Here is a 23651-nt window from a genome sequence, read left to right as displayed (position 1 = left end):
GACAACAACAGTTCCTGCTCTCTGTACTGACAACAACAGTTCCTGCTCTCTGTACTGACAACAACAGTTCCTGCTCTATGTACTCTGACAACAACAGTTCCTGCTCTCTGTACTGACAACAACAGTTCCTGCTCTCTGTACTGACAACAACAGTTCCTGCTCTATGTACTCTGACAACAACAGTTCCTGCTCTATGTACTCTGACAACAGTTCCTGCTCTATGTACTCTGACAACAGTTCCTGCTCTCTGTACTGACAACAACAGTTCCTGCTCTATGTACTCTGACAACAACAGTTCCTGCTCTATGTACTCTGACAACAGTTCCTGCTCTATGTACTCTGACAACAGTTCCTGCTCTCTGTACTGACAACAACAGTTCCTGCTCTATGTACTCTGACAACAACAGTTCCTGCTCTCTGTACTGACAACAACAGTTCCTGCTCTCTGTACTGACAACAACAGTTCCTGCTCTCTGTACTGACAACAACAGTTCCTGCTCTATGTACTCTGACAACAACAGTTCCTGCTCTATGTACTCTGACAACAGTTCCTGCTCTATGTACTCTGACAACAACAGTTCCTGCTCTCTGTACTGACAACAACAGTTCCTGCTCTCTGTACTGACAACAACAGTTCCTGCTCTATGTACTCTGACAACAACAGTTCCTGCTCTCTGTACTGACAACAACAGTTCCTGCTCTCTGTACTGACAACAACAGTTCCTGCTCTATGTACTCTGACAACAACAGTTCCTGCTCTCTGTACTGACAACAACAGTTCCTGCTCTCTGTACTGACAACAACAGTTCCTGCTCTCTGTACTGACAACAACAGTTCCTGCTCTCTGTACTGACAACAACAGTTCCTGCTCTCTGTACTGACAACAACAGTTCCTGCTCTATGTACTGACAACAACAGTTCCTGCTCTATGTACTGACAACAACAGTTCCTGCTCTATGTACTGACAACAACAGTTCCTGCTCTATGTACTCTGACAACAGTTCCTGCTCTATGTACTCTGACAACAACAGTTCCTGCTCTATGTACTCTGACAACAGTTCCTGCTCTATGTACTCTGACAACAGTTCCTGCTCTCTGTACTGACAACAACAGTTCCTGCTCTCTGTACTGACAACAACAGTTCCTGCTCTCTGTACTGACAACAACAGTTCCTGCTCTATGTACTGACAACAACAGTTCCTGCTCTCTGTACTGACAACAACAGTTCCTGCTCTCTGTACTGACAACAACAGTTCCTGCTCTCTGTACTGACAACAACAGTTCCTGCTCTCTGTACTGACAACAACAGTAAGGTTCTAAGAGTCTGGGGCTCTATTGTCAAGTCACATTGGTGCAGGTTTGCTAATGTGGGCTAGACAGACTTCCTTGAGTCACCACCAGTGCTAACTAAACCTGCTTGGCAGTCAGTTCTCTGTCTGCAGTGACATGTTGACTGTCCTGAAAACAGTGCTAAAGTGCATATATTATGATGGCTGTTGGGTCACACAACATTTTTTCTGGAGGCAAGCCGAAGTTCAGAGTAGAAGTCTACCCCCTTCGTCGGTGATTGGTCAACAGTAGGGATTCTTCAATAAAGATTTTGTTGTCATTTAACGAGAGACGACCCGTTTTCATGCCAATTTTTTATTGAAAAATACTGCACCAAACATCTTAGTTAGATGTAAAATTGCGCAACTAGGCACATTCACGCAGATGAGCAGGGACCCGTGGCATCTTTCTTTTGGTGTTTTTCAGAGTCAGTAGAAAAGCCTCCTTAGTGTCCTAAGTTTTCATAACTTAGGACATAACTTCGGCCTACCCTTTAGCAAAAACGTCAAAATGAATTACAGATTTATTGAGTTATTTTGGATTAATTCTGACTATTCTTAGGAAGTTTAAACTGGCTACAGTGTCTCAAAATGGACAAACAGTACAATTTTTCAAGCGAAGGACTTTTAAGTAAGTTTGCGAATACAACTCATTCGGTTCGGCTGGCGAAGTTGGGCTAGGCGCCAGCTGAACTGAAGCAAGCTGACGCCTTTATGGAGGAGCTGAGCAGTGGGTGGGTGGGTGACCTCATGCAGGGCTGCTGAGGCAGAGGCGCCGGCCCGGGGGCCATGCATACTTTAATGAGTCCTTTCACGGCTGAGAGATCAAGTGGGACTGGAGCCCAACCCAAGCATAACCACCTCACCTCGAAACAGCGCACACAGAGAGCCCAGGCACGGTGCTAACCACTTAAACATTCATCCTAAACTATCCCTGGCTGGTCTGAATAACTGGAGGAATGAACAACTATCAGTATCCAGTCGCCTATCTGAAATCTGTTCAGGTTTTTGTGGCTTAAATCCCTATTGTAGATGTTATGACCCCTCTGAGCAGAGCACAGAGATGAGTGCCTGACCTATGTTAAAAGATCCGTGACAATGTTGTTACATATCTCATGAATTCTGCAGATTATTACATTACTGTATGGACATTCCTTTTTTACTACATCATCAAATGAGGTCAGTAAATGCATGTCAAATTGTTATAACACAATTGTAAATAAAATACATTTCTTACAACAAATTATATATCATCACCAAAGAGGCTGTGACTTTTACCCTGCTCTGCTGTTTGTTCTAGTGGTGTTGGTAACGCTAACATAAAACAACAATAACATGCCATCGCCGTCAAGGTCAACTCTGTCTATCAAAGCAAATATTCCTCACAGTTACTGTAGCAGTGGAAACAATGAATCACTGATGTAGGGGGTTGGACACACACACACAGATAAACGGAATAAAGTTTAATTATGTCTGCATTACTGCACAAAAAGACAGGAAGGATAGAGGATGTGAGCTCACCATACTATAAACAAACTGACTCAATGTAGACTGTAGAGGATTGAAACTGAGAAGCAAATGTCTCCCTGGGTACATCAGAACACACTCCAGGCGGTCCTTGCTGCCCTGAGGAAACAACCTGTGTTTAGTAAATAAAAGCAGTATGGGGGGTGAGGTAGGTAAATTGGGTGGGCTATATACAGATGGACTATGTACAGCTGCAGCGATCGGTTAGCTGCTCGGATAGCAGATGTTTAAAGTTGTTGAGGGAGATAAAAGTCTCCAACTTCAGAGATTTTTGCAATTCGTTCCAGTCGCAGGCAGCAGAGAACTGGAAGGAAAGGCGTCCAAATGAGGTTTTGGCTTTAGGGTTGATCAGTGAGATACACCTGCTGGAGCGCGTGCTACGGGTGGGTGTAGCCATCGTGACCAGTGAACTGAGATAAGGCGGCACTTTACCTAGCATAGCCTTGTAGATGACCTGGAGCCAGTGGGTCTGACGACGAACATGTAGCGAGGGCCAGCCGACTAGGGCATACAGGTCGCAGTGGTGGGTCGTATAAGGTGCTTTAGTAACAAAACGGATGGCACTGTGATAAACTGCATCCAGTTTGCTGAGTAGAGTATTGGAAGCTATTTTGTAGATGACATCGCCGAAGTCGAGGATCGGTAGGATAGTCAGTTTTACTAGGGTAAGTTTGGCGGCGTGAGTGAAGGAGGCTTTGTTGCGAAATAGAAAGCCGACTCTAGATTTGATTTTGGATTGGAGATGTTTGATATGAGTCTGGAAGGAGAGTTTGCAGTCTAGCCAGACACCTAGGTACTTATAGATGTCCACGTATTCTAGGTCGGAACCGTCCAGGGTGGTGATGCTAGTCGGGCGTGCGGGTGCAGGCAGCGAACGGTTGAAAAGCATGCATTTGGTTTTACTAGCGTTTAAGAGCAGTTGGAGGCCACGGAAGGAGTGTTGTATGGCATTGAAGCTCGTTTGGAGGTTAGATAGCACAGTGTCCAAGGAAGGGCCAGAAGTATACAGAATGGTGTCGTCTGCGTAGAGGTGGATCAGGGAATCGCCCGCAGCAAGAGCAACATCATTGATATATACAGAGAAAAGAGTCGGCCCGAGAATTGAACCCTGTGGTACCCCCATAGAGACTGCCAGAGGACCGGACAACATGCCCTCCGATTTGACACACTGAACTCTGTCTGCAAAGTAGTTGGTGAACCAGGCAAGGCAGTCATTAGAAAAACCGAGGCTACTGAGTCTGCCGATAAGAATATGGTGATTGACAGAGTCGAAAGCCTTGGCCAGGTCGATGAAGACGGCTGCACAGTACTGTCTTTTATCGATGCCGGTTATGATATCGTTTAGTACCTTGAGCGTGGCGTGCACCCGTGACCGGCTCGGAAACCGGATTGCACAGCGGAGAAGGTACGGTGGGATTCGAGATGGTCAGTGATCTGTTTGTTGACTTGGCTTTCGAAGACCTTAGATAGGCAGGGCAGGATGGATATACAGTGGGGAGAACAAGTATTTGATACACTGCCGATTTTGCAGGTTTTCCTACTTACAAAGCATGTAGAGGTCTGTAATTTTTATCATAGTTACACTTCAACTGTGAGAGACGGAATCTAAAACAAAAATCCAGAAAATCACATTGTATGATTTTAAAATAATTAATTTGCATTTTATTGCATGACATAAGTATTTGATCACCTACCAACCAGTAAGAATTCCGGCTCTCACAGACCTGTTAGTTTTTCTTTAAGAAGCCCTCCTGTTCTCCACTCATTACCTGTATTAACTGCACCTGTTTGAACTCGTTACCTGTATAAAAGACACCTGTCCACACACTCAATCAAACAGATTCCAACCTCTCCACAATGGCCAAGACCAGAGAGCTGTGTAAGGACATCAGGGATAAAATTGTAGACCTGCACAAGGCTGGGATGGGCTACAGGACAATAGGCAAGCAGCTTGGTGAGAAGGAAACAACTGTTGGCGCAATTATTAGAAAATGGAAGAAGTTCAAGATGACGGTCAATCACCCTCGATCTGGGGCTCCATGCAAGATTTCACCTCGTGGGGCATCAATGATCATGAGGAAGGTGAGGGATCAGCCCAGAACTACACGGCAGGACCTGGTCAATGACCTGAAGAGAGCTGGGACCACAGTCTCAAAGAAAACCATTAGTAACACACTACGCCGTCATGGATTAAAATCCTGCAGCGCACGCAAGGTCCCCCTGCTCAAGCCAGCGCATGTCCAGGCCCTTCTGAAGTTTGCCAATGACCATCTGGATGATCCAGAGGAGGAATGGGAGAAGGTCATGTGGTCTGATGAGACAAAAATATAGCTTTTTGGTCTAAACTCCACTCGCCGTGTTTGGAGGAAGAAGAAGGATGAGTACAACCCCAAGAACACCATCTCAACCGTGAAGCATGGAGGTGGAAACATCATTCTTTGGGGATGCTTTTCTGCAAAGGGGACAGGGCGACTGCACCGTATTGAGGGGAGGATGGATGGGGCCATGTATCGCGAGATCTTGGCCAACAACCTCCTTCCCTCAGTAAGAGCATTGAAGATGGGTCGTGGCTGGGTCTTCCAGCATGACAACGACCCGAAACACACAGCCAGGGCAACTAAGGAGTGGCTCCGTAAGAAGCATCTCAAGGTCCTGGAGTGGTCTAGCCAGTCTCCAGACCTGAACCCAATAGAAAATCTTTGGAGGGAGCTGAAAGTCCGTATTGCCCAGCGACAGCCCCGAAACCTGAAGGATCTGGAGAAGGTCTGTATGGAGGAGTGGGCCAAAATCCCTGCTGCAGTGTGTGCAAACCTGGTCAAGAACTACAGGAAATGTATGATCTCTGTAATTGCAAACAAAGGTTTCTGTACCAAATATTAAGTTCTGCTTTTCTGATGTATCAAATACTTATTTCATGCAATAAAATGCAAATTAATTACTTAAAAATCATACAATGGGATTTTCAGGATTTTTGTTTTAGATTCCGTCTCTCACAGTTGAAGTGTACCTATGATAAAAATTACAGACCTCTACATGCTTTGTAAGTAGGAAAACCTGCAAAATCGGCAGTGTATCAAATACTTGTTCTCCCCACTGTAGGTCTGTAACAGTTTGGGTCCAGGGTGTCTCCCCCTTTGAAGAGGGGGATGACCGCGGCAGCTTTCCAATCCTTGGGGATCTCAGATGATACGAAGGAGAGGTTGAACAGGCTGGTAATAGGGGGTGCGACAATAGCGGCGGACAGTTTCAGAAATAGGGGGTCCAGATTGTCAAGCCCAGCTGATTTGTATGGGTCCAGGTTTTCCAGCTCTTTCAGAACATCTGCTATCTGGATTTGGGTAAAGGAGAAGCTGGGGAGGCTTGGGCGAGTAGCAGCGGGGGGGGCGGGGCTGTTGGCCAAGGTTGGAGTCGCCAGGAGGAAGGCATGGCCAGCCATTGAGAAATGCTTGTTGAAGTTTTCGATTATCACGGATTTATCGGTGGTGACCGTGTTACCTAGCCTCAGTGCAGTGGGCAGCTGGGAGGAGGTGCTCTTGTTCTCCATGGACTTTACAGTATCCCAGAACTTTTTGGAGTTAGAGCTACAGGATGCAAATTTCTGCTTGAAAAAGCTGGCCTTTGCTTTCCTGACTGACTGCGTGTATTGGTTCCTGACTTCCCTGAACAGTTGCATATCGCGGGGGCTCTTCGATGCTATTGCAGTTCGCCACAGGATGTTTTTGTGCTGGTCGAGGGCAGTCAGGTCTGGAGTGAACCAAGGGCTATATCTGTTCTTAGTTCTGCATTTTTTGAACGGAGCATGCTTGTCTAATATGGTGAGGAAGTAACTTTTAAAGAATGACCAGGCATCCTCAACTGACGGGATGAGGTCAATATCCTTCCAGGGTACCCGGGCCAGATCGATTAGAAAGGCCTGCTCGCAGAAGTGTTTTAGGGAGCGTTTGACAGTGATGAGGGGTGGTCGTTTGACCGCGGACCTGTAGCGGATACAGGCAATGAGGCAGTGATCGCTGAGATCTTGATTGAAGACAGCAGAGGTGTATTTGGAGGGCAAGTTGGTCAGGATAATGTCTATTAGGGTGCCCATGTTTACGGATTTAGGGTTGTACCTGGTGGGTTCCTTGATGATTTGTGTGAGATTGAGGGCATCTAGCTTAGATTGTAGGACTGCCGGGGTGTTAAGCATATCCCAGTTTAGGTCACCTAACGGAACAAACTCTGAAGCTAGATGGGGAGCGATCAATTCACAGATGGTGTCCAGGGCACAGCTGGGAGCTGAGGGGGGTCGGTAGCAGGCGGCAACAGTGAGAGACTTATTTCTGGAGAGATACATTTTTAAAATTAGAAGTTCGAACTGTTTGGGCATAGACCTGGAAAGTATGACAGAACTTTGCAGGCTATCTCTGCAGTAGATTGCAACTCCTCCCCCTTTGGCAGTTCTATCTTGACGGAAAGTGTTATAGTTGGGTATGGAAATCTCAGAATTTTTGGTGGCCTTCCTAAGCCAGGATTCAGACACGGCAAGGACATCAGGGTTGGCAGAGTGTGCTAAAGCGGTGAGTAAGACAAACTTAGGGAGGAGGCTTCTGATGTTGACATGCATGAGGCCAAGGCTTTTTCGATCACAGAAGTCAACAAATGAGGGTGCCTGGGGACATGCAGGGCCTGGGTTTGCCTCCACATCACCCGAGGAACAGAGGAGTAGTAGGATGAGGGTGCGGCTAAAGGCTATCAAAACTGGTCGCCTAGAGCGTTGGGGACAAGGAATAAAAGGAGCAGATTTATGGCCGTGGTAGAATAGATTCTGGGCATAATGTGCAGACAGGGGTATGGTGGGGCACGGGTACAGCGGAGGCAAGCCCAGGCACTGGGTGATGATAAGAGAGGTTGTATCTCTGGACATGCTGGTCGCAATGGGTGAGGTCACCGCATGTGTGGGAGGTGGGACAAAGGAGGTATCAGAGGTACGGAGAGTGGAACTACGGGGTCCATTGCAAACCAAAACAATGATAACTAGCCTGAACAACAGTATACAAGGCATATTGATATTTGAGAGAGACATACAGTAAGGCATAAAGTGATTGCAGGTCTTGATTGGGAGAGCTAGCTAAAACAACAGGTGAGATAACAGCAGCTAGTCAGCTAACACAGCAACAGCAGGTAAAAATGGCGACGACTAGGCAGAGAGGGTCGGATTGACTACACACAGAGCCTGAGTTAAAACACAGAGCCGACAGATAAAACACAAATAAACAGAATACCGTGAATTAATGGACAGTCCGGCAGGCATCAGCTATGTAGCCAAGTGATCATAGTGTCCAGGGGGCAGCCGTAGATGGAGCAGGTTAGCCGCCACTAAGCTAGCACGGTATAATGGTATAACCTTACCCAGTGTGTTTATTCCCCTACCCAGTGTGTTTATTCCCCTACCCAGTGTGTTTATTCCCTTACCCAGTGTGTTTATTCCCTTACCCAGTGTGTTTATTCCCCTACCTAGTGTGTTTATTTCCTTACCCAGTGTGTTTATAACCTTACCCAGTGTGTTTATCCCCTTACCCAGTGTGTTTATTCCCCTACCCAGTGTGTTATAACCTTACCCAGTGTGTTTATAACCTTACCCAGTGTGTTTATTCCCCTACCCAGTGTGTTTATTCCCTTACCCAGTGTGTTTATCCCCTTACCCAGTGTGTTTATTCCCTTACCCAGTGTGTTTATTCCCTTACCCAGTGTGTTTATTCCCCTACCCAGTGTGTTTATTCCCTGACCCAGTGTGTTTATTCTCTTACCCAGTGTGTTTATTCCCTGACCCAGTGTGTTTATTCCCCTACCCTGTGTGTTTATTCCCCTACCCAGTGTGTTTATTCTCTTACCCAGTGTGTTTATTCCCCTACCCAGTGTGTTTATTCCCATACCTAGTGTGTTTATTCCCCTACCCTGTGTGTTTATTCCCTTACCCAGTGTGTTTATTCCCCTACCCAGTGTGTTTATTCCCTTACCCAGTGTGTTTATTCCCCTACCCAGTGTGTTTATTCCCCTACCCAGTGTGTTTATTCCCTTACCCAGTGTGTTTATTCCCCTACCCAGTGTGTTTATTCCCCTACCCAGTGTGTTTATAACCTTACCCAGTGTGTTTATTCCCTTACCCAGTGTGTTTATAACCTTACCCAGTGTGTTTATTCCCCTACCCAGTGTGTTTATAACCTTACCCAGTGTGTTTAAAACCTTACCCAGTGTGTTTATTCTGGTGTGTACAGTATGTCCAAGCTCTACTGTTCGTGTGTACAGTATGTCCATGTGGCTGAACTGGGGATTGTTGCTGAGCAGGTCCATATGAGATCCTCTCTCAGCTGTACGTCTCCTGAACACTGTATAAGTGCAGCCATTCACAATGAATTTGGAAAAACACATAGTTTACTGATAACTCCCCCGATGAGAAATCCCCACATTGAAATCCCTAACATTTCCAGCCTCAATGACAGAGAGAAGATGAGAAGGAGAGACGGGTTGAGAGAGAGATGAAGAGACGGGTCGAGGGAGAGAAGGAGAGACGGGTAGAGGGAAAGAAGGAGAGACTGGTCGAGGGAGAGAAGGAGCGACGGGTAGAGGGAGAGGAGAGACTGGTCGAGGGAGAGAAGGAGAGACGGGTCGAGGGAGAGAAGGAGAGACGGGTAGAGGGAAAGAAGGAGAGACGGGTCGAGGGAGAGAAGGAGAGACGGGTCGAGGGAGAGAAGGAGAGACGGGTCGAGGGAGAGAAGGAGAGACGGGTCGAGGGAGAGAAGGAGAGACTGGTCGAGGGAGAGAAGGAGAGACTGGTCGAGGGAGAGAGGGAGAGACGGGTCGAGGGAGAGAAGGAGAGATGGGTCGAGGGAGAGAAGGAGAGATGGGTCGAGGGAGAGAAGGAGAGACGGGTCGAGGGAGAGAAGGAGAGACTGGTCGAGGGAGAGAAGGAGAGACGGGTAGAGGGAGAGAAGGAGAGATGGGTCGAGGGAGAGAAGGAGAGACTGGTCGAGGGAGAGAAGGAGAGACGGGTAGAGGGAGAGAAGGAGAGATGGGTCGAGGGAGAGGAGAGACGGGTTGAGAGAGAGAAGGAGAGACTGGTCGAGGGAGAGAAGGAGAGACGGGTTGAGGGAGAGAAGGAGAGATGGGTAGAAGGAGAGGAGAGACGGGTCGAGAGAGAGAAGGAGAGACTGGTCGAGGGAGAGAAGGAGAGACGGGTAGAGGGAGAGAAGGAGAGATGGGTCGAGGGAGAGGAGAGACGGGTTGAGAGAGAGAAGGAGAGACTGGTCGAGGGAGAGAAGGAGAGACGGGTTGAGGGAGAGAAGGAGAGATGGGTAGAAGGAGAGGAGAGACGGGTCGAGAGAGAGAAGGAGAGACTGGTGGAGGGAGAGAAGGAGAGACGGGTCGAGGGAGAGAAGGAGAGACTGGTCGAGGGAGAGAAGGAGAGACGGGTTGAGGGAGAGAAGGAGAGACGGGTCGAGGGAGAGAAGGAGAGACGGGTAGAGGGAGAGAAGGAGAGACGGGTCAAGGGAGAGAAGGAGATACTGGTCGAGGGAGAGAAGGAGAGATGGGTCGAGGGAGAGAAGGAGAGATGGGTCAAGGGAGAGAAGGAGAGACTGGTCGAGGGAGAGAAGGAGAGACGGGTAGAGAGAGAGGAGAGACTGGTCGAGGGAGAGAAGGAGAGACGGGTAGAGTGAGAGAAGGAGAGACGGGTAGAGAGAGAGAAGGAGAGAAGGAGAGATGGGTCGAGAGAGAGAAGGAGAGATTGGTAGAGAGAGAGATGAAGAGACGGGTCGAGGGAGAGAAGGAGAGATGGGTAGAGGGAGAGAAGGAGAGATGGGTAGAGTGAGAGAAGGAGAGACTGGTCGAGGGAGAGAAGGAGAGACTGGTCGAGGGAGAGGAGAGACTGATTGAGGGAGAGAAGGAGAGACGGGTAGAGAGAGAGAAGGAGAGACGGGTCGAGGGAGAGAAGGAGAGACGGGTAGAGAGAGAGGAGAGACGGGTCGAGGGAGAGAAGGAGAGACGGGTCGAGGGAGAGAAGGAGAGACGGGTAGAGAGAGAGGAGAGACGGGTCGAGGGAGAGAAGGAGAGATGGGTCGAGGGAGAGAAGGAGAGACGGGTCGAGGGAGAGAAGGAGAGATGGGTCGAGGGAGAGAAGGAGAGACTGGTTGAGGGAGAGAAGGAGAGACGGGTAGAGAGAGAGGAGAGACTGGTCGAGGGAGAGAAGGAGAGACGGGTAGAGAGAGAGGAGAGACGGGTCGAGGGAGAGAAGGAGAGATGGGTCGAGGGAGAGAAGGAGAGACGGGTCGAGGGAGAGAAGGAGAGATGGGTCGAGGGAGAGAAGGAGAGACTGGTTGAGGGAGAGAAGGAGAGACGGGTAGAGAGAGAGGAGAGACTGGTCGAGGGAGAGAAGGAGAGACGGGTAGAGAGAGAGGAGAGACGGGTCGAGGGAGAGAAGGAGAGATGGGTAGAGAGAGAGGAGAGACGGGTCGAGGGAGAGAAGGAGAGACTGGTCGAGGGAGAGAAGGAGATACGGGTCGAGGGAGAGAAGGAGAGACGGGTCGAGAGAGAGAAGGAGAGATGGGTAGAGAGAGAGGAGAGACGGGTCGAGGGAGAGAAGGAGAGATGGTCGAGGGAGAGAAGGAGAAATGGGTCGAGGGAGAGAAGGAGAGACGGGTAGAGAGAGAGGAGAGACTGGTCGAGGGAGAGAAAGAGAGACGGGTAGAGAGAGAGGAGAGACGGGTCGAGGGAGAGAAGGAAAGATGGGTAGAGAGAGAGGAGAGACGGGTCGAGGGAGAGAAGGAGAGATGGGTCGAGGGAGAGAAGGAGAGACGGGTCAAGGGAGAGAAGGAGAGACGGGTCGAGGGAGAGAAGGAGAGACGGGTCGAGGGAGAGAAGGAGAGACGGGTCGAGGGAGAGAAGGAGAGACGGGTCGAGAGAGAGAAGGAGAGATGGGTAGAGAGAGAGGAGAGACGGGTCGAGGGAGAGAAGGAGAGATGGTCGAGGGAGAGAAGGAGAGATGGGTCGAGGGAGAGAAGGAGAGACGGGTCGAGGGAGAGAAGGAGAGACGGGTCGAGAGAGAGAAGGAGAGATTGGTAGAGAGAGAGGAGAGACGGGTCGAGGGAGAGAAGGAGAGACGGGTAGAGAGAGAGGAGAGACTGGTCGAGGGAGAGAAGGAGAGACGGGTCGAGGGAGAGAAGGAGAGACGGGTGGAGGGAGAGAAGGAGAGACGGTTCGAGAGAGAGAAGGAGAGATGGGTAGAGAGAGAGGAGAGACGGGTCGAGGGAGAGAAGGAGAGATGGGTCGAGGGAGAGAAGGAGAGATGGGTCGAGGGAGAGAAGGAGAGACGGGTCGAGAGAGAGAAGGAGAGATTGGTAGAGAGAGAGGAGAGACGGGTCGAGGGAGAGAAGGAGGGACGGGTAGAGAGAGAGGAGAGACGGGTCGAGGGAGAGAAGGAGAGACGGGTCGAGAGAGAGAAGGAGAGACGGGTCGAGGGAGAGAAGGAGAGATGGGTCGAGGGAGAGAAGGAGAGACTGGTTGAGGGAGAGAAGGAGAGACGGGTAGAGAGAGAGGAGAGACTGGTCGAGGGAGAGAAGGAGAGACGGGTAGAGAGATAGGAGAGACGGGTCGAGGGAGAGAAGGAGAGATGGGTAGAGAGAGAGGAGAGACGGGTCGAGGGAGAGAAGGAGAGACTGGTCGAGGGAGAGAAGGAGATACGGGTCGAGGGAGAGAAGGAGAGACGGGTCGAGAGAGAGAAGGAGAGATGGGTAGAGAGAGAGGAGAGACGGGTCGAGGGAGAGAAGGAGAGATGGTCGAGGGAGAGAAGGAGAAATGGGTCGAGGGAGAGAAGGAGAGATGGGTCGAGAGAGAGAAGGAGAGATTGGTAGAGAGAGAGGAGAGACGGGTCGAGGGAGAGAAGGAGAGACGGGTAGAGAGAGAAGAGAGACTGGTCGAGGGAGAGAAGGAGAGACGGGTCGAGGGAGAGAAGGAGAGACGGGTCGAGGGAGAGAAGGAGAGACGGGTCGAGAGAGAGAAGGAGAGATGGGTAGAGAGAGAGGAGAGACGGGTCGAGGGAGAGAAGGAGAGATGGGTCGAGGGAGAGAAGGAGAGACGGGTCGAGGGAGAGAAGGAGAGACGGGTCGAGAGAGAGAAGGAGAGATTGGTAGAGAGAGAGGAGAGACGGGTCGAGGGAGAGAAGGAGAGACGGGTCGAGGGAGAGAAGGAGAGACGGGTCGAGGGAGAGAAGGAGAGACGGGTCGAGGGAGAGAAGGAGAGACGGGTCGAGGGAGAGAAGGAGAGACTGGTCGAGGGAGAGAAGGAGAGACTGGTCGAGGGAGAGAAGGAGAGACGGGTAGAGTGAGAGAAGGAGAGATGGGTCGAGGGAGAGAAGGAGAGATGGGTCGAGGGAGAGAAGGAGAGATGGGTCGAGGGAGAGAAGGAGAGACTGGTCGATGGAGAGAAGGAGAGACTGGTCGAGGGAGAGAAGAAGAGATGGGTCGAGGGAGAGAAGGAGAGATGGGTCGAGGGAGAGAAGGAGAGACGGGTCGAGGGAGAGAAGGAGAGACTGGTCGAGGGAGAGAAGGAGAGACTGGTCGAGGGAGAGAAGGAGAGATGGGTCGAGGGAGAGAAGGAGAGATGGGTCGAGGGAGAGAAGGAGAGACGGGTCAAGGGAGAGAAGGAGAGACGGGTCGAGGGAGAGAAGGAGAGACGGGTCGAGGGAGAGAAGGAGAGACGGGTCGAGGGAGAGAAGGAGAGACGGGTCGAGAGAGAGAAGGAGAGATGGGTAGAGAGAGAGGAGAGACGGGTCGAGGGAGAGAAGGAGAGATGGTCGAGGGAGAGAAGGAGAGATGGGTCGAGGGAGAGAAGGAGAGACGGGTCGAGGGAGAGAAGGAGAGACGGGTCGAGAGAGAGAAGGAGAGATTGGTAGAGAGAGAGGAGAGACGGGTCGAGGGAGAGAAGGAGAGACGGGTAGAGAGAGAGGAGAGACTGGTCGAGGGAGAGAAGGAGAGACGGGTCGAGGGAGAGAAGGAGAGACGGGTCGAGGGAGAGAAGGAGAGACGGGTCGAGAGAGAGAAGGAGAGATGGGTAGAGAGAGAGGAGAGACGGGTCGAGGGAGAGAAGGAGAGATGGGTCGAGGGAGAGAAGGAGAGATGGGTCGAGGGAGAGAAGGAGAGACGGGTCGAGAGAGAGAAGGAGAGATTGGTAGAGAGAGAGGAGAGACGGGTCGAGGGAGAGAAGGAGAGACGGGTAGAGAGAGAGGAGAGACGGGTCGAGGGAGAGAAGGAGAGATGGGTCGAGGGAGAGAAGGAGAGACGGGTCGAGGGAGAGAAGGAGAGATGGGTCGAGGGAGAGAAGGAGAGACTGGTTGAGGGAGAGAAGGAGAGACGGGTAGAGAGAGAGGAGAGACTGGTCGAGGGAGAGAAGGAGAGACGGGTAGAGAGAGAGGAGAGACGGGTCGAGGGAGAGAAGGAGAGATGGGTAGAGAGAGAGGAGAGACGGGTCGAGGGAGAGAAGGAGAGACTGGTCGAGGGAGAGAAGGAGATACGGGTCGAGGGAGAGAAGGAGATACGGGTCGAGGGAGAGAAGGAGAGACGGGTCGAGGGAGAGAAGGAGAGACGGGTCGAGAGAGAGAAGGAGAGATGGGTAGAGAGAGAGGAGAGACGGGTCGAGGGAGAGAAGGAGAGATGGTCGAGGGAGAGAAGGAGAAATGGGTCGAGGGAGAGAAGGAGAGATGGGTCGAGAGAGAGAAGGAGAGATTGGTAGAGAGAGAGGAGAGACGGGTCGAGGGAGAGAAGGAGAGACGGGTAGAGAGAGAAGAGAGACTGGTCGAGGGAGAGAAGGAGAGACGGGTCGAGGGAGAGAAGGAGAGACGGGTCGAGGGAGAGAAGGAGAGACGGGTCGAGAGAGAGAAGGAGAGATGGGTAGAGAGAGAGGAGAGACGGGTCGAGGGAGAGAAGGAGAGATGGGTCGAGGGAGAGAAGGAGAGATGGGTCGAGGGAGAGAAGGAGAGACGGGTCGAGAGAGAGAAGGAGAGATTGGTAGAGAGAGAGGAGAGACGGGTCGAGGGAGAGAAGGAGAGACGGGTCGAGGGAGAGAAGGAGCGACGGGTCGAGGGAGAGAAGGAGAGACTGGTCGAGGGAGAGAAGGAGAGACTGGTCGAGGGAGAGAAGGAGAGACTGGTCGAGGGAGAGAAGGAGAGACGGGTAGAGTGAGAGAAGGAGAGATGGGTCGAGGGAGAGAAGGAGAGATGGGTCGAGGGAGAGAAGGAGAGATGGGTCGAGGGAGAGAAGGAGAGACTGGTCGATGGAGAGAAGGAGAGACTGGTCGAGGGAGAGAAGAAGAGATGGGTCGAGGGAGAGAAGGAGAGATGGGTCGAGGGAGAGAAGGAGAGACGGGTCGAGGGAGAGAAGGAGAGACTGGTCGAGGGAGAGAAGGAGAGACTGGTCGAGGGAGAGAAGGAGAGATGGGTCGAGGGAGAGAAGGAGAGATGGGTCGAGGGAGAGAAGGAGAGACTGGTCGAGGGAGAGAAGGAGAGATGGGTCGAGGGAGAGAAGGAGAGATGGGTCGAGGGAGAGAAGGAGAGATGGGTCGAAGGAGAGAAGGAGAGACGGGTCGAGAGAGAGAAGGAGAGATTGGTAGAGAGAGAGGAGAGACGGGTCGAGGGAGAGAAGGAGAGACGGGTCGAGAGAGAGGAGAGACTGGTCGAGGGAGAGAAGGAGAGACGGGTCGAGGGAGAGAAGGAGAGACGGGTCGAGGGAGAGAAGGAGAGACGGGTCGAGAGAGAGAAGGAGAGATGGGTAGAGAGAGAGGAGAGACGGGTCGAGGGAGAGAAGGAGAGATGGGTCGAGGGAGAGAAGGAGAGATGGGTCGAGGGAGAGAAGGAGAGACGGGTCGAGAGAGAGAAGGAGAGATTGGTAGAGAGAGAGGAGAGACGGGTCGAGGGAGAGAAGGAGAGACGGGTAGAGAGAGAGGAGAGACTGGTCGAGGGAGAGAAGGAGAGACGGGTCGAGGGAGAGAAGGAGAGACAGGTCGAGGGAGAGAAGGAGAGACTGGTCGAGGGAGAGAAGGAGAGACTGGTCGAGGGAGAGAAGGAGAGACGGGTAGAGTGAGAGAAGGAGAGACGGGTCGAGGGAGAGAAGGAGAGATGGGTCGAGGGAGAGAAGGAGAGATGGGTCGAGGGAGAGAAGGAGAGATGGGTCGAGGGAGAGAAGGAGAGACTGGTCGATGGAGAGAAGGAGAGACTGGTCGAGGGAGAGAAGGAGAGACTGGTCGAGGGAGAGAAGGAGAGACTGGTCGAGGGAGAGAAGGAGAGACGGGTCGAGGGAGAGAAGGAGAGATGGGTCGAGGGAGAGAAGGAGAGATGGGTCGAGGGAGAGAAGGAGAGACTGGTCGAGGGAGAGAAGGAGAGACTGGTCGAGGGAGAGAAGGAGAGATGGGTCGAGGGAGAGAAGGAGAGATGGGTCGAGGGAGAGAAGGAGAGACTGGTCGAGGGAGAGAAGGAGAGAGGGGTCGAGGGAGAGAAGGAGAGATGGGTCGAGGGAGAGAAGGAGAGATGGGTCGAGGGAGAGAAGGAGAGATGGGTCGAGAGAGAGAAGGAGAGATGGGTAGAGAGAGAGGAGAGACGGGTCGAGGGAGAGAAGGAGAGATGGTCGAGGGAGAGAAGGAGAGATGGGTCGAGGGAGAGAAGGAGAGATGGGTCGAGAGAGAGAAGGAGAGATTGGGAGAGAGAGAGGAGAGACGGGTCGAGGGAGAGAAGGAGAGACGGGTAGAGAGAGAGGAGAGACTGGTCGAGGGAGAGAAGGAGAGACGGGTCGAGGGAGAGAAGGAGAGACGGGTCGAGGGAGAGAAGGAGAGACGGGTCGAGAGAGAGAAGGAGAGATGGGTAGAGAGAGAGGAGAGACGGGTCGAGGGAGAGAAGGAGAGATGGGTCGAGGGAGAGAAGGAGAGATGGGTCGAGGGAGAGAAGGAGAGACGGGTCGAGAGAGAGAAGGAGAGATTGGTAGAGAGAGAGGAGAGACGGGTCGAGGGAGAGAAGGAGAGACGGGTAGAGAGAGAGGAGAGACGGGTCGAGGGAGAGAAGGAGAGATGGGTCGAGGGAGAGAAGGAGAGACCGGTCGAGGGAGAGAAGGAGAGATGGGTCGAGGGAGAGAAGGAGAGACGGGTCGAGGGAGAGAAGGAGAGATGGGTCGAGGGAGAGAAGGAGAGACTGGTTGAGGGAGAGAAGGAGAGACGGGTAGAGAGAGAGGAGAGACTGGTCGAGGGAGAGAAGGAGAGACGGGTAGAGAGAGAGGAGAGACTGGTCGAGGGAGAGAAGGAGAGACGGGTAGAGAGAGAGGAGAGACGGGTCGAGGGAGAGAAGGAGAGATGGGTAGAGAGAGAGGAGAGACGGGTCGAGGGAGAGAAGGAGAGACTGGTCGAGGGAGAGAAGGAGATACGGGTCGAGGGAGAGAAGGAGAGACGGGTCGAGGGAGAGAAGGAGAGACGGGTCGAGGGAGAGAAGGAGAGACGGGTCGAGAGAGAGAAGGAGAGATGGGTAGAGAGAGAGGAGAGACGGGTCGAGGGAGAGAAGGAGAGATGGTCGAGGGAGAGAAGGAGAGATGGGTCGAGGGAGAGAAGGAGAGACGGGTCGAGAGAGAGAAGGAGAGATTGGTAGAGAGAGAGGAGAGACGGGTCGAGGGAGAGAAGGAGAGACGGGTAGAGAGAGAAGAGAGACTGGTCGAGGGAGAGAAGGAGAGACGGGTCGAGGGAGAGAAGGAGAGACGGGTCGAGGGAGAGAAGGAGAGACGGGTCGAGAGAGAGAAGGAGAGATGGGTAGAGAGAGAGGAGAGACGGGTCGAGGGAGAGAAGGAGAGATGGGTCGAGGGAGAGAAGGAGAGACGGGTCGAGGGAGAGAAGGAGAGACGGGTCGAGAGAGAGAAGGAGAGATTGGTAGAGAGAGAGGAGAGACGGGTCGAGGGAGAGAAGGAGAGACGGGTAGAGAGAGAAGGAGAGACGGGTCGAGGGAGAGAAGGAGAGACGGGTAGAGAGAGAAGGAGAGACTGGTCGAGGGAGAGAAGGAGAGACGGGTCGAGGGAGAGAAGGAGAGACTGGTCGAGGGAGAGAAGGAGAGACTGGTCGAGGGAGAGAAGAAGAGATGGGTCGAGGGAGAGAAGGAGAGATGGGTCGAGGGAGAGAAGGAGAGACGGGTCGAGGGAGAGAAGGAGAGACTGGTCGAGGGAGAGAAGGAGAGACTGGTCGAGGGAGAGAAGGAGAGATGGGTCGAGGGAGAGAAGGAGAGATGGGTCGAGGGAGAGAAGGAGAGACTGGTCGAGGGAGAGAAGGAGAGATGGGTCGAGGGAGAGAAGGAGAGATGGGTCGAGGGAGAGAAGGAGAGATGGGTCGAAGGAGAGAAGGAGAGACGGGTCGAGAGAGAGAAGGAGAGATTGGTAGAGAGAGAGGAGAGACGGGTCGAGGGAGAGAAGGAGAGACGGGTCGAGAGAGAGGAGAGACTGGTCGAGGGAGAGAAGGAGAGACGGGTCGAGGGAGAGAAGGAGAGACGGGTCGAGGGAGAGAAGGAGAGACGGGTCGAGAGAGAGAAGGAGAGATGGGTAGAGAGAGAGGAGAGACGGGTCGAGGGAGAGAAGGAGAGATGGGTCGAGGGAGAGAAGGAGAGATGGGTCGAGGGAGAGAAGGAGAGACGGGTCGAGGGAGAGAAGGAGAGATGGGTCGAGGGAGAGAAGGAGAGACGGGTCGAGGGAGAGAAGGAGAGATGGGTCGAGGGAGAGAAGGAGAGACTGGTTGAGGGAGAGAAGGAGAGACGGGTAGAGAGAGAGGAGAGACTGGTCGAGGGAGAGAAGGAGAGACGGGTAGAGAGAGAGGAGAGACTGGTCGAGGGAGAGAAGGAGAGACGGGTAGAGAGAGAGGAGAGACGGGTCGAGGGAGAGAAGGAGAGATGGGTAGAGAGAGAGGAGAGACGGGTCGAGGGAGAGAAGGAGAGACTGGTCGAGGGAGAGAAGGAGATACGGGTCGAGGGAGAGAAGGAGAGACGGGTCGAGGGAGAGAAGGAGAGACGGGTCGAGGGAGAGAAGGAGAGACGGGTCGAGAGAGAGAAGGAGAGATGGGTAGAGAGAGAGGAGAGACGGGTCGAGGGAGAGAAGGAGAGATGGTCGAGGGAGAGAAGGAGAGATGGGTCGAGGGAGAGAAGGAGAGACGGGTCGAGAGAGAGAAGGAGAGATTGGTAGAGAGAGAGGAGAGACGGGTCGAGGGAGAGAAGGAGAGACGGGTAGAGAGAGAAGAGAGACTGGTCGAGGGAGAGAAGGAGAGACGGGTCGAGGGAGAGAAGGAGAGACGGGTCGAGGGAGAGAAGGAGAGACGGGTCGAGAGAGAGAAGGAGAGATGGGTAGAGAGAGAGGAGAGACGGGTCGAGGGAGAGAAGGAGAGATGGGTCGAGGGAGAGAAGGAGAGATGGGTCGAGGGAGAGAAGGAGAGACGGGTCGAGAGAGAGAAGGAGAGATTGGTAGAGAGAGAGGAGAGACGGGTCGAGGGAGAGAAGGAGAGACGGGTAGAGAGAGAAGGAGAGACTGGTCGAGGGAGAGAAGGAGAGACGGGTCGAGGGAGAGAAGGAGAGACTGGTCGAGGGAGAGAAGGAGAGACTGGTCGAGGGAGAGAAGAAGAGATGGGTCGAGGGAGAGAAGGAGAGATGGGTCGAGGGAGAGAAGGAGAGACGGGTCGAGGGAGAGAAGGAGAGACTGGTCGAGGGAGAGAAGGAGAGACTGGTCGAGGGAGAGAAGGAGAGATGGGTCGAGGGAGAGAAGGAGAGATGGGTCGAGGGAGAGAAGGAGAGACTGGTCGAGGGAGAGAAGGAGAGATGGGTCGAGGGAGAGAAGGAGAGATGGGTCGAGGGAGAGAAGGAGAGATGGGTCGAAGGAGAGAAGGAGAGACGGGTCGAGAGAGAGAAGGAGAGATTGGTAGAGAGAGAGGAGAGACGGGTCGAGGGAGAGAAGGAGAGACGGGTCGAGAGAGAGGAGAAACTGGTCGAGGAAGAGAAGGAGAGACGGGTCGAGGGAGAGAAGGAGAGACGGGTCGAGGGAGAGAAGGAGAGACGGGTCGAGAGAGAGAAGGAGAGATGGGTAGAGAGAGAGGAGAGACGGGTCGAGGGAGAGAAGGAGAGATGGGTCGAGGGAGAGAAGGAGAGATGGGTCGAGGGAGAGAAGGAGAGATGGGTCGAGGGAGAGAAGGAGAGATGGGTCGAGGGAGAGAAGGAGAGATTGGTAGAGAGAGAGGAGAGATGGGTCGAGGGAGAGAAGGAGAGACGGGTAGAGAGAGAGGAGAGACTGGTCGAGGGAGAGAAGGAGAGACGGGTCGAGGGAGAGAAGGAGAGACGGGTCGAGGGAGAGAAGGAGAGACTGGTCGAGGGAGAGAAGGAGAGACTGGTCGAGGGAGAGAAGGAGAGACGGGTAGAGTGAGAGAAGGAGAGATGGGTCGAGGGAGAGAAGGAGAGATGGGTCGAGGGAGAGAAGGAGAGACTGGTCGATGGAGAGAAGGAGAGACTGGTCGAGGGAGAGAAGGAGAGACTGGTCGAGGGAGAGAAGGAGAGATGGGTCGAGGGAGAGAAGGAGAGATGGGTCGAGGGAGAGAAGGAGAGATGGGTCGAGGGAGAGAAGGAGAGACTGGTCGAGGGAGAGAAGGAGAGACTGGTCGAGGGAGAGAAGGAGAGATGGGTCGAGGGAGAGAAGGAGAGATGGGTCGAGGGAGAGAAGGAGAGACTGGTCGAGGGAGAGAAGGAGAGAGGGGTCGAGGGAGAGAAGGAGAGATGGGTCGAGGGAGAGAAGGAGAGATGGGTCGAGGGAGAGAAGGAGAGATGGGTAGAGAGAGAGAAGGAGAGATGGGTAGAGGGAGAGATGGGTAGAAGGAGAGGAGAGACGGGTTGAGGGAGAGAAGGAGAGACTGGTCGAGGGAGAGAAGGAGAGACTGGTCGAGGGAGAGAAGGAGAGATGGGTCGAGGGAGAGAAGGAGAGATGGGTCGAGGGAGAGAAGGAGAGACTGGTCGAGGGAGAGAAGGAGAGAGGGGTCGAGGGAGAGAAGGAGAGATGGGTCGAGGGAGAGAAGGAGAGATGGGTCGAGGGAGAGAAGGAGAGACGGGTCGAGGGAGAGGAGAGACGGGTCGAGGGAGAGGAGAGACGGGTCGAGGGAGAGAAGGAGAGACGGGTAGAGTGAGAGAAGGAGAGATGGGTAGAGAGAGAGATGAAGAGACGGGTCGAGGGAGAGAAGGAGAGATGGGTAGAGGGAGAGAAGGAGAGACTGGTCGAGGGAGAGAAGGAGAGACTGGTCGAGGGAGTGAAGGAGAGACGGGTAGAGAGAGAGAAGGAGAGACTGGTCGAGGGAGAGAAGGAGAGACGGGTCGAGGGAGAGAAGGAGAGACGGGTAGAGAGAGAGAAGAAGAGACGGGTAGAGAGAGAGAAGGAGAGATGGGTAGAGGGAGAGATGGGTAGAAGGAGAGGAGAGACGGGTTGAGGGAGAGAAGGAGAGACTGGTCGAGGGAGAGAAGGAGAGACGGGTAGAGAGAGAGGAGAGATGGGTAGAGAGAGAGGAGAGACGGGTCGAGGGAGAGAAGAAGAGAAGTGTCGAGGAAGACAGGGAGAGTAAAATTCATGTTGATGTAGCTAGACAGACTGTCCCTCCCTGTGGCAAGGTGGAGGGGGACAGGGGACTCTTCTGTCCATGACAGGGGAAGGCCCCTGCTCTGACAGCTGGGATGTCAGTGTCACCCTCCACAAGCCTCCGCTTGACACATCCAGACTAACATTACCACCACAGAGGAAAAACAAAACCCCAGCCATTGTGGCAGACAGGCAGCAGGCAGGCAACATCCACCGTGTCTACCCAGCATCCCTGGTTCATGGAGAAAAGAGACTAGACTGATGACCACCGTAGTGGTGTATACTAGCATATGTGGTTCTCGAGTAGTGTATAGCAGCATAGTATGCTTTAGTGGACTGATGACAATAGTTGGGTACTACAGTTCAGTATATGTTTCTAATGGAAGAGTCCCATCATGAGGCAATGAATTGCAGCTGCTGTTGCAGTCACATACTATATGAGGCATTCCGAACAGCAGCCCCAGATCCTCCCTGTTTAATCTCATTAAAACAGGTGGGAATTCATTCAAATCATTCTGTGCTGTGTTTGCTGGGTCATCTCAGGAATAGCTTATCCTTTACGGAGAACAACTGCACGAGTCTCTGCCCTCTGCTCCACTCTCCAAGGATGTTTCCCATATGGCACCCTATTCCATATATAGTGCACTACTTTTGACCAGGACCCATAGGGTTTTGGTTGAAAGTAGTGTACTAAATATGCAATAGAATGCCATTTGGGAGACAGCCCCAGTCTCCAATCAAGATGCTGCTGCTGTAGTTAATAGCCCGCCTTAAGCCAATCAGATCCACCCCAAAACGTTCAACCATCTGAACCGAGAGAAGGAGCCGACCTTCCCTGAACTTGACATTTATGACTAAAATATGGATGTTGCCGTGGTTTAAACTGTCTGCAGAGATGGCTGCGGCTGCTGCTGCTGCTGAGTGAACTCCCGTGATATTGGCTCAATATTGTAGGTTTGATGTGGGACTGGTGACAGCTGGTGCTGTTAAACTCTGAATCATTTTGGTCACCCTCCAAGAGTTTGATAATAATGTGCAAATAGGAAGTAAAAAGAGAGCAAGAGTTAAAAAGGTGAAAACCTATCGCTGGCATTTTGAAATTGCAAGTATTACCAGACCAAAGGTTTGTGCACACACTGATTAAATAAACTTTACATATCCCTATTACCGTCCTATCACTAGAGGAGTGACTGTACTGTTAATGACATGGATGGGGTGCTACATAGAATATCAAAATACTACATAGATGCTACATAGGTGCTACATAGAATATCAGAATACTACATAGATGCTACATAGGTGCTACATAGAATATCAGGATACTACATAGATGCTACATAGGTGCTACATAGAATATCAGAATATTACATAGATGCTACATAGGTGCTACATAGAATATCAGGATACTACATAGATGCTACATAGAATATCAGAATACTACATAGAATATCAGGATACTACATAGATGCTACATATGTGCTACATAGAATATCAGAATACTACATAGAATATCAGGATACTACATAGAATATCAGGATACTACATAGGTGCTACATAGAATATCAGAATACTACATAGATGCTACATAGGTGCTACATAGAATATCAGAATACTACATAGAATATCAGGATACTACATAGATGCTACATAGAATATCAGAATACTACATAGATGCTACATAGGTGCTACATAGACAAGTAAATAGGTGCTACATAGAATACTGCATAGGTACTACAGAATCCTCCCAGATGCTACTAAGAATACTACATAGTATATGATAATACTTTAAATAGCTGCTACAAAGGTGCTACATAGAATAATACAATGATACTACATAGATGCTACATAGAATACTACAATGATACTACATAGATGCTACATAGAATGCTCACTCCACTGTGTCCTCCCAGCTGCACCAGCGATGCTGGTCCAGTTCCTTCATGTCCAGTCTGAATTTCCCCAGACAGAACTCCTCGATGACGTACTCATAGGTCCCGCTGCACGCCATCACCGACACAGACTGGCATACTGGGTAGGAGAGAGAGAGAGAGAGAACAGGGTTAGAATAGCAGTAAACTTGCCTTTTTAGATGCCTTTTTAAACTTCAAATACACACATTTAAATGTTCCTGCATGGCAGGAAAGTTATCCTGCAACAGGGT

General features: G+C 52.0%; 1 protein-coding gene across 2 annotated transcripts in view; it reads right to left on the bottom strand.

Moving 5' to 3' along the window:
- The window catches only part of LOC139539044 (receptor activity-modifying protein 1-like), a 115075-nt gene that overhangs the window by 40944 nt on the left and 50480 nt on the right, over positions 1-23651 (bottom strand). For both annotated transcript variants that reach the window (XM_071341735.1, XM_071341736.1), the window contains exon 2: positions 23383-23518. In XM_071341735.1, coding sequence (XP_071197836.1) covers positions 23383-23518 — 136 coding nt within the window. The remainder of the gene's footprint in view (positions 1-23382; positions 23519-23651) is intronic.

This window comes from Salvelinus alpinus, chromosome 14 (assembly GCF_045679555.1).
Source record: "Salvelinus alpinus chromosome 14, SLU_Salpinus.1, whole genome shotgun sequence".
Taxonomy (NCBI): domain Eukaryota; kingdom Metazoa; phylum Chordata; class Actinopteri; order Salmoniformes; family Salmonidae; genus Salvelinus; species Salvelinus alpinus.
Note: the sequence above shows the minus strand (reverse complement) of the source record. Positions and strands in the feature narration are given on the sequence as shown.